The sequence below is a fragment of the Talpa occidentalis genome, unplaced genomic scaffold (assembly GCF_014898055.3).
Source record: "Talpa occidentalis isolate TD23 unplaced genomic scaffold, MPIMG_talOcc4v2.1 talOcc4.3, whole genome shotgun sequence".
NCBI classification, from domain to species: Eukaryota; Metazoa; Chordata; class Mammalia; order Eulipotyphla; family Talpidae; genus Talpa; species Talpa occidentalis.
Window position 1 is genome coordinate 102933533 of NW_023603184.1, and position 11420 is coordinate 102944952.

Here is an 11420-nt window from a genome sequence, read left to right on the forward strand (position 1 = left end):
TACGGTATGTTACAACAATATCAGACAGTCCTACATTTATTTAAAGTAGATCACAGAACTTGGTTCTTTAGTTTATTAATTTTTCCAATCCACAACCATCTAATACACTCTGGTAACCCTAGCCCCTGGTTTGCTTAGAACTTTATTGCTGTCCTTTGGGCTTAGTTCCAGGTTGAAATTTCACTCCTTGTAGTCACTTGACACTCTGTTCAAATTGTTCTTCACTTCGTGTCCCATAGTTGTTTTGAATTGGTTTATTTCCTACTCAGAAAATATGAGAGCTTTCTAAGCCTTCCTTTATCTAGTCCTCTCTTTCTGCTTTTCTGCAGTAAAGTTTTTCATTGAAAGTTTCATTCTATGTTTTCCCATTCTTTGCTTATATATTTTTTTCTTCATATTTTCCCTTGTAGGTACGCTAATTAAATTATCTCAGATTGCCACTAGTCCCACTGTCACACCGGCCAGTTTTTTTTTTTTTTAATCTTCATAAGCTTTTAAAAATAGAAATGGGAGCATTTTAAACTTCCTTGATTTTACTTAGATTTTTGTGTACCACAGCTGCAAGAGGTTGTTAAATTCATACTTGCTTTTAAATCAAGCTTTAGATTTTAAAGTAGAATACTTCGTTTTTCTAATATGTCAGATATGGAAAATGATATTTGGGTGGGACACAGAAGCAACTGAGGATGCTTTGAGACCCAGCTAGTCTGTCTGCCTTGAAGACTGAAGACATCCCAATCCAACTGCTAATTTAACAGTTGGAGGCTTTGCCTAAAGACTGGATAGACTTAAGCAGTGTGTTTACTCTTGAATGTTTTATTTTGTATGTTTATATTTTTCTTAAGAAAGAGTTGTGGTTTTCATTAGATTCTCAAAGAGGTTCATAATCCAAAAGGGTCTGCTTTTAATTGTGGAACTAAACTAAATGAATAACTTATAGTTTGGTTTTAATTTAAATTTTTTTCTTTTTGGTTGCAGCTACACATATATGTTTATTATAAACAATTCAAACATTGCAGGTAGAATTAATGTAGAAAGTAAAAGCATGCCATATACCACTCCTAGTTAATTTTCACCAAATTTGGCATATATTTCTCTATTTTCCATATATATATATATATATATATAGCATGTTCTTTCCTCTTCTTCCTCTAAAATATTTTTGATTAAAGAGATTGTAATGTATCTACTACTATATAGTTCTTACTTAACTTTCCTTTGATATGATTCTACTATAGTACTTACTGATCTGCTTCATTCTTTTTTAACAAATGCAAAATATATTATGGATCTACCATAATTTGTTTAGCCTTTATTTATTACTGAACCCATGCTTTGTTTCTAATCTTTTTGCTTTGCAAAATGTCTTACAATGAGCATCATTGTAGATATAGTATTCTTGCAAACGTAGGAGTATTTTTATTTAATAAATTTCTAGAAATAGAAATGGTGAATGAGTACTGTGACCATTTAGGGCCTCCCTGGTGGCACAAGGGGTTAAGATGCAACCTATGAAACTATCCACAGCCACTGCAGCATGAGTTCGAGCCCTGTCCAGGGAGCTACCCACATGGTGCAGCAGACCCCTCCTGACTCGCCCACTGCTCCCTTCAGCACTGTGTTTCAATCAATCTGCCTGTTCTGTTCCCCACTCTGTCTCTGGTGAATCTTCTCACCCCCCAAACCTCAGGCCCGTACCCCAGTTCTTGTATGCATAAATAAATAATTCTTTTAAAAAAATAAAGTGTTAATAGTTATCAAAATGTCACCAAAACTGGATTTTTCACATCTGTGTGTTTGATAACAAAAGTTTCTGAACCTGTTTGCCAATAATGGGTTTTAAAATGAATTTTCCCTAATCTGCAAGATGAAAAAATCATTTTCTTGTTATCAGAATTTTTCAAACATACACAGATGTTAACACTTTAAAATTGCTTATTAATGAAAAATTTTATTTTCAGGTTTTACTGATTTTTTTTCATAATATGCTCTTCCATTTGAACTTTAGACTTAGTTTATGATTAAGTCCAATGTGATTTAAATCTAAATGCAAATTAGGTGGAACTTGTTTTTTAAAAAAATTTGTCTTTTCCATTGGAGAATGTTTCTTTCTCTATTCAGGTCTTTTATGATTTTCAGCTAAAATAGTTTCTCATCCTTCCTAATAATTTTATTTCTAGGCATTTTGCATGTGATTATTTTATGTTTGGTCACAAAATAACTCATTTGTGATTATAGTATGAATATAGAATAGCTCATTTTTACTCAGGCATACCATTCATGCTTGAAGTATAAACAAAATATGAAGGCTTGTATATACTTAAGTGTATACACTTGTCAAATAAACTTCAAGTATTTATATCACTTATTTTATACAGTAAGTTAGAACCAGTTAAGAAATGGAAAATGCATATTCTTGGGAAATGATCAGTGTGTATTTAAATGGTTTATAAAGGGCAGAAGTAATAAAGTAGCATTTAAAGTAATAGATTGCAGTTAAAATGTATAAATCCTGTAATGAGATTTTCTTATTGTATTGTAGCTGGAACTTAACTGTTACGGTATTTTATTGGGAAGAAATATTCCACAATGCCATTATTAATTTAAAGTCTGATTAAAATTATAATCTTTTAATTTGGTGCCTTAAAAATCATAAAAGAATAATACATTGGCTTCAATATTAGCCCATTTCAGTTTATTGATATTGTAAATAAAAGTAATATTTTCTTGGCAAACTAGACATTACATTTTTTTCTTTTTCATATTTCAGGTTTTGCAAAAGACATCAAATTAAATCAAGTTCAAATATTCCCTGTGTTCCCAAAGACTTACTGATGATGTCTGAATTTGTTCTTCCAAGATTTATTTTTTGTCTTATTCAGTACTTAAGAGAAGGCTATAATGAACCAGGTATGTTTAATGCACTCATTGTTAGTACTCTTTTTAGGTTCCCAATGTAAAAAGTTTAGCATTAATAATGAGGTGAATTTTTTTCAGATATGTTTAATACTTTTTGTGAGATGATCATGAAATACAAGCTAAATATCAGTTATGTATTTTCATAGATATCTTGTAATAGGCATGTTTCTGTACTCTCTGCTCTTTAGATTATAAATATTTTTGGTCAAATTCATTTGACTTTTTGCAGATGAAGAAATGTTCATTTTATGGGGTTGCAATTATGTCATCATAGAGCAGAATTAAGAAGTCCTGGCAATGTTTGAATTTAACTTAGATTTTTAGATGATAAACTACTATTTCACTAATCTCTCTTTTTAGAGGTTTTTATTTTCCTCCATTTGTAAAATTTATGAGAGGGTTAACTTGCTCACTTTATTACTGATAGATTTATGGGTATAAGCATCATGTTAATATTGAGAAATGAAACATGCACATTATAGATATTCTTTTCAAGATTCAGTTGCAGTCTTGATTAATATATTTTAATGAAGTATTTGCACGTAGGTGACATCTATTACTGTTCTCAGTCTGATTTTGTGGAATTACAGGTATCAATTAGTAATATGAAACATTTATTTTTTATGATGATTTTTACCTTTTTTTTTTTTTTTTTTTTAAGATTTATTTATGCAAGCACTGGGTACAGTCAGAAGCGCGGGAGGGTGAGAGAATTCACCAGAGCCAGAGCAGGGAGCAGAGCAGGCAGAAGGATGGAAGTACACTGCTGAGGGGAGCAACGGGCGGCAGGAAAGGTCTGCGCGCCATGTGGGACCCTCCTCTGGTGGCCGGGGAGCAGCTGGGGATCGAACCAGTGCTGCAGATGCTAACGGGCAGCTTTGCAACCCAGCACTCAACTTGCTGCGCCACCGGGGAGGCCCCGATTTTTACCTTTCTAATAAACTTTAATTTTTTATCATGAAAGGATTGCAAATTTTCCTCTCCGTATTACTACTTGTGCTCAGTGTTTATTTTTTCTATCTGTGCAAGAAGAAATTACTGCATTATTTTTATGTAGCGATCACTGTTCAAAATTAAAGAACAAAAGATCATCTCATCTGAGGTAATAGAAGCTCAGACATCTGGTGATACAACAATTGTCTTGAGTTGCATTTCTCATTTCACCTATAATTCTCAAACCATCACCAGAGCTCCTGTCAGAGCACTTGGAAACCAAGTGTAATTTTTTTTTTAAAGGTTATTTATTTATACAAGAACTGGGGTACATGTCAGAGGCGGGAGGGTGAGAGAATTCATCAGAGAGAGCTGGGAGCAGAACAGGCAGACGGACCAAAGATACTGCTGAGGGGAGCAGCGGGCAAGACAGAAGAGGTCTGCAACACCATGTGGGAATCTCCCTGGCCGGCTGGGAATTGAACCCACACTGCAGAGGCTGCGGACAGCTTCACAGTGCTGTGCTCAACCCGCTGTGCCACCGGGGAGGCCCCGAAGTATAATTTAAATAACTACTAAGTTACTACATAATTTACTACTGAGATTATAAAGATGACTAACATATAGCATTAATTTTTTACTGTGAAAGTAAGGTTTTTTTGGTTTGGGTCCCAAGGACTCAGGTTTATCTAAAATTTCATTTACAGATTATCTTTTTTGCTTGAATGATTTTTGCAGTAACACTGCATTGTAACTTTTAAGTTTCAGATGTGCATCATTAAAAATCAACATGTGTATACTACATTAAGTTTACCACTAAAAATTCAAGTCTATTGGCTTATCCTTGACAAGTTTATGAGTTCTTTTTTGGGTAGGAAGTATATCTTATTTAGTTTTGCTTCTCAGTGTAGATGCTGAATAAATGTTGAATGAAATTGATGTCTCTTTTCCTGGGCACACAAGCCCCTGTTAACTCCCTTATGTGCCTTCTTCTTTAAACCAGGTATAGTTAAACTCTAAATCTCTTCTCCATTCACTTCTTCCTTTTAGATCCCAATTTCTGTAAAACATCTCTTTTCCTTTTAAATATCCTTTTCCAGTTGTTGTCCAAGTTTTCCTCTCACCCTCTAACTCTAGTAGGCATATCTTGCCTAGTATTTTTTAATTGTTGAGTAAAAACATTCATGTTTGTCAAAACAATTATTTTTCATTTTAGTTGGTTTGACCTTCAGCTATCATGACTGTATTTTTGGACTATGACAGAGGATGGGTTATTTGCTGCACAGGTTTAAATTTAGAGCTGACATAATTTTGTCCTAATATTTTTACATTACTTTCAATTTATTTGAATTCTACTCTTGTTTTATTTTAGGGAGTGATCTTAACTTTTTCTTAAAATACTTTTTAATTTTGAAATGATCTTATGTTTATATTTATATTTATATATTTGGAAGTACAGGGTCCGTAAACTAAATGCTTTTTATGCAAATTAAATGCTTAATACTTTTGGAAGTCATTTCTTTTCTCCATCACCTTTCAGGGAACTCAATTTCTCAGCAGGTCTAGCCTAGGTTAAGTGCTAGGCAGATACTTACTTTCTAAACAGAGTTTTTATATTAGCCTTTATATTATAAATTATTGTCATTTGAGTCATTGTAATTTTAAGAAAATAACATACTGTTGTTCTTAGCAAAATATTTTAAGGAAAGTTAATTTTATATATGTGTGTGTCTATATATTCTTTTAGCAGCTGATGTGCCATCAGAAAAAGATCTTAACAAAGTCCTTCAGTTATTGGAACCTCAAATTTCCTTTTTAGAAGATCTAACTAAAATGGGAGGAGCAATGCGGTCTGTTCTTACTCAGGTTTTGACAAACCAGCAAAACTACAAAGATCTGACATCTGGTGAGTAAAATGTTAGACTAGGAAAAAAATAAAAATTTACTTATTATTATACTCATAAGAAATTGTATTTTAGAATTTATAAGCAAAATACAGACTTTTTTCATAGATTGCTAGAAGCTGGAAGTTCAAAATAAAGACTTTTTTCAAAGATTGCTAGAAGCTGGAAGTTGTTAAGAGTACTTATTTTATGGATGAGGCAATTGAGCTCCAGAAAAATTAAGTGACCTGTTAAAGATTTCACAATTAACTTATTTTGGAGTTGTGGCTAGAACACAGGTTTCCTATCTTTAATTGTGACATAGTCATAATGTTTGAATGTATTTGCACATTTATATTGTATTCCTAATTAATTCTTGAACTGAAAATTATTGTAGAGTGGTATGGTAAAATTGAAAAATTCACTGGGTAAGTTTATTATTAGATTGGAGACAGTAGGTCTGTGAATTTGAAGAGAGATCGATAGCTTATTCAATCTAGAAAACACAATAAAGCTTCAGAGACATATTAGACAGATTGAAATGATATAACATGCATGCAGAAGAACCTCAGGAGGATAGAAGAGTAGGAATAGGGTAGAAAAAATACTTGAAAAAATCATGACTAAAATTCCTCAAGTTGGATGAAAACCATGAATTATATCTCTAAGATACTTAATTTCAAACAGGATAAATATAAAGATTAGCACAACCAGGCACCTTCTAGATTCCATGCAGAGGGACCAATATGTAAGAATATTTATGGGTAAGAATGAACTTTTTTAAAGGATCTGAAAAAGACTAGTCTGACTGAAATGAAATGAATGTAGAAGGAATAGTGGCATAAATAAGGCTGCCACGTTAGGCTAGATCCTGCTTAGGTAGGCCCTTTGGACCATCTTAGATTTTATATCTGAATGTAGTAGAAAGTCATGGAAATATTTTTAGCTTAAGAGTGACATGATCAGATAAGTGTTTTAAAGAGATGACTTGCTATTTTGCCAAGAATAGATCAAAAGGGGCAAAAACAGAAGCTCAAGTACAGCAACCTGGAATAAAGATGATGGTAGCTTGTATTCGAATTTGGTGATGAAACTGGAGAGAGATAAAAATTATTTCTAGAGATCTGTTATTTCTTCAACCTCAAAAATGGCTTTTTATTCAGAAACTGTCAATTGTTGGGAAGGAGAAAAGCAGGGTGATGATAATCATTGAGAGAATGTGTGCCTTAAGAATTATTTGTGGTAATTGCCTTCTATTATTTCTACAATTCTTTAAGTTCTTCTTGAAGTTAACAAAAAAGGAATCAGTTTTTAACTTTAAAATTTTAACATTAGGTTTTGATTAAAAAGCTTAAAAATTTGTAATCTCATTTCAGTTGTAATCACTGCTTGCCTTCTCATTGGCTAGCCATGTAATCTTTCTAAGCCTCAGTTTCTTATTATAAAAGTGGTGAGTATACATTAATTTTTCTCAGGTTTATTGTGAGGGGGCCAATTTTGTTAATTTAAAGGCATTACAAAAATTTCATTGGTCACTAGTGAGATAAATACATGGCTTTTATTATTCAGGAGAATTTTAGTCATTTCTTAATTAGTACTCTGGGGGTTCTTTATTCTTTATAAACTAATTGTGGTGGTTTGAAATATCAGATTTCTTGAATCTAAGGATGAATACATTCCTATATATCTGTGTTGGAGTTGGTTTTTCTTTCTTTTTTTTTTCCCTTCAAATTAACCTACACAGAAATTAGAGGTTTATAAAACAAAACTAAACTGTTCTATTGAAATTATTGTGGTTAGCAAAGAAAAAAACCTCAGCAAATACTGAAGAAATTCATTTATATATTTTTATAATCACATACTAAGATTTTTTTTTTTATGTATACAAGCACTGGGTACAGTCAGAAGTGTGGGAGGGTGAGAGAATTCACCAGAGCCAGAGAGGGGAACAGAACAGGCAGACTGATGAAGTACACTGCTGAGGGGAGCAGTGGGCGCAGCAGGAGAGGTGTGTCGCGGCATGTGGGACCTTGCCGTTGGCTGGGGATCGAACCGGCGCTGCAGAGGCTTCAGGCAACCTCGCAGCCCAGCGCTCAACCTCTGTGTCACCGGGGAGGCCCCACATACTAAAATCTTAATTAAAGCATGTAATTTTCCTTAGAGGGTGGTATATGCCAGGGTAATTTGGTTTTCACATAGAGAATATTTTTTTCTTTTAAAAACTCTTGAAATATATATTAATGTTTACTTTTTATTGATACCCCATACTCAATAATATACTAAAAAATAAAACAAAAGTTGGCAATAATAAGCTTTCTGAAATGCTGAAAGTGAAAGTTCTAAGAATGTATGATTTTAGAACCTAAACTTTCAATATTTTTGGAATAAATATTTTAACTGATAGTTCTGTAGAATCACACTTTTAATTCTTTAAATGTGGTAATAAAAAACTTGGTAAAATAGGAATTAAGAATAATTTCCACTGTAATATTTAAAAATTCTACTCAGGCATTATCTTCTCCAGGAAATCTTTCCTAAGTTTTAGTTACTAAGATTGCCATACTCTGCTTTGAGTAAGTCTGGCTGCACAGTATTAGAAGAGCACAAATTGTCAAACCAGATGGTGAAGTCTGCTACGTAATTGTCCTTTACCATATCATCTGTCTTTCTCTATCTCTAATTTTAAAGTTCCTTGATGGCAGAAATCATGCCTTATTAATCTTTGCACTTCATGTGCCTTGCATATAATTCCTGGTTTGTTTCAGATGCTCAGTTACTTAGTAGATTTCATTATTTGTTTTAGGGTGCATTGTGGCATTATTTGTGCCAAACATGAACATCAAAATGTTATCTGAAATTTTTTTTGTATTTATCTTAAAATTCTCCTTTATTAAAATATTTACCTACTTTATATATGTATATATAGTTACTAAGATTGCTGTACTTAATATTTTGAATGGATTTTTTTCCTGATTTTAAATTTGTTTTAATTATTAGGTCTTGGAGAAAATGCCTGTGCAAAGAAAAGTCAGGAGAAGTACCTTATAGCTTTGAAGAGCTCTGGACTTACATATCCTGAGGATAAGCTTGTATATGGTATACAGGAGCCATCTGCTGGTACTAGCACTCTGGCAGTTCAAGGTGTGTCTGAGTTTTTATTTGGACAGTGGTTACTTCTCTGTATCAAAATAACACTCAAACTTTATTCGCTGTTGAAGAAATTTAATATGTCATTAAAGAAAAGTGGAAGAAGTTGTAAAATTTAGAAGCAAAGAATGCATTTTTCCTAAATCAAATTTGATTAGTTTAATAAGGCTCTAGTTTTAACTCATGAAAAAAATGTATTAGTTATCATTTAAGAATAGCACACACTTTAGTAGCTCAATTTTTTAGCAAACCATGCTTAAAGCTAAAAAGAAAGATCTTTCTGAAAGATCACTTGTGGTTATTAAAATCTTGGTTTTTACTGGAAATTTCCTATTGATGTATAAACATATTAGGCCCAAATATATTGAAGATAAGTGTTGAACTCTGCCAAAATAAATGTTATGATGAGGGGTCAATATAACAAAACTTAGCTTTTCCATATGTCTCAAAATAATTTTAAAATAAAGTAACATATAACAACTATAAACGGCAACTTTATTTTTCCTTTCCAAAGGTTTTGCAGGTGCAGCAGGAACATTGGGACAACTAGATTCTTCAGATGAGGTGAGGTTTAAAATATAAAACTTTTAAGCAATAGAATTTAAAAGCTTTTAGAACTATGCAGATTCTTGAATATTACCTTGCTTAAATTGGTCTTTTTATAGACAATGATACTGTAGCCCAGAGTGGAATAATTTAGCTAAGATCACAGTTATTTGATAACAGAACAAATATGGCAACTAGAATTTGTACTTGTTTATGATTGATTTCCCTTTCCACAGTTTAGAAGTGGAAATAGGAGAGGTTTATCCTAGGAAGATTTCCACAAGTTTACTCAAATTGTCATCATAATTTAGTGAAATTATTTTTAAAAATTTAGCTAAGTCTGCAAGAGTTTGTTAAAAGAATATGAAATGTAACTGCTTTTCTAATCTCATAATTAAGTTATACCTAACATTTTTTTGCTATATTTAGTTACTTCTAAGAACAATGTTGTTGTGATGACATTGGGAAAGGTTGCTCATTTTTAAAATAGACTTTCAAAAGCATATAAACATTATTTCAAATAGAGCTAATAATTCCATTTTGAAACTAGGGGAGGAAAATGACTTGTAAGAATGCTAATTCTTTTGATGTTAAAGAAGATAGATAATAGACATGTAATCTTAAATCATTTGTTGTGCTTTTTTTTTTTTTTTTTTTTTTTACGATTTATTTATTTCTGCATACAAGAACTGGGGTACAGGCCAGAAGTGTGGAGTGTGAGAGGATTCACCAGAGACAGTGAGGAACAGAACAGGCAGACTGACTGAAATACACTGCTAAGGGGAGCAGCGGGTGAGACAGGAGAGGTCTGCTGCGCCATGTGGGTTTCTGCGCTAGCCGGCCGGCGATAGAACTCGTGTTGCAGAGGCTGTGGATTGCTTCATAGTGTGGCAGTGCTTGTTTCCAGGGAGGTCCTGTTGTGCTTTCTTTAAGGACCTTTTTCTTTTTTTTAAAAAAAGTACTTTTTGTGGGGAGGCTGAGTGGCCTTTTGCGAAAAATGCTAGGTGTTGACTATGAATGAGTATATGGGCACTTTCTTGGCTAGACAGCCAGCCAGGAAAAAGTATTGGATCTATTTCCAATAGAAACTATAGAAAACTATTCCATGATGAAATGGTTTAATGATCCTACAGAACATTTTCTTATAATTTTCGATAGGTATTTTCTAGGGAAAAAAAACAATCATTTTTAATTTGACCATAGATAGGTCTTCAGATTAGCTGTTAAGATTCCAATGGAGACTTCATTGTATTGTACATTGTGTTGTGATAACACCACCATATTTTATAGTAGGAGACTAGAAGGAGCTTTTCTTTTTTGTGCAGATGGGTAGATAAAGGGGTCTTTTGAATCTCTTCTTGAAGTAATGCCTAGGGAAATATCAGAGGATTTGAAAAATGGTCTTTCTTTTTTCATTACCATTGTTTCTAATCTGTTCTTCTTAGGTTGTCTCTTCTGTTCAGTCTTCTTGGATTCTTTGTTTCAGCAATTAGTATGATAACCATTTGTTTCTTAATTATGATTATGTCTCAATGTGAATATCATAGTAAAATGCTTTTGATGGACAACTTCGGAATACTTCAATTTAGCACCTATCCTCATAATGCACTATTTTTGTGATAGTAGCTGAGATATTTAAATGATATATTTCAGAGTTGATTAGACTCTGATCTTTAAATCATATTTTATTAATAAAGTTTTTAAAGTATTTACAAGTACTTTTGTAGTTTATCATGTTTTCTAATTGGTATAGAAATGGGGTCAGTTGATTATTTGAAAACTTAAGAATTTGAAGTAGAGTTGTTTAACTGTAAGTAGATTGAAGGTATGTCGATTTTATTTCTTTAAGAAAAACTTGAGTTTTAGTTAGGCAAACCTGAGTTTGAATCTTGTTTTTTTTTTAAAGAAATTTTGCATGATTTACTTTTCACCAGTCTGTTCTGTTATGCTTCTAGTGATATCAGAGTCACCTAGAAAATAAAACACGGTAAT

The 11420-nt window shown here is 32.6% G+C and overlaps 1 protein-coding gene across 1 annotated transcript; it reads left to right on the forward strand.

Annotated features, from left to right (window-relative positions):
• Positions 1-2774: 2774 nt before the first annotated feature.
• On the forward strand, positions 2775-9515 carry LOC119255155 (E3 ubiquitin-protein ligase UBR3-like). The gene is made up of 4 exons (XM_037522115.2): positions 2775-2910; positions 5600-5758; positions 8733-8876; positions 9397-9515. Exons 1-4 carry the CDS (start codon positions 2835-2837, stop codon positions 9462-9464), a joined length of 447 nt encoding a protein of 148 aa, XP_037378012.2. The 5' UTR covers positions 2775-2834; the 3' UTR covers positions 9465-9515.
• The last annotated feature ends 1905 nt before the right edge of the window (positions 9516-11420 follow it).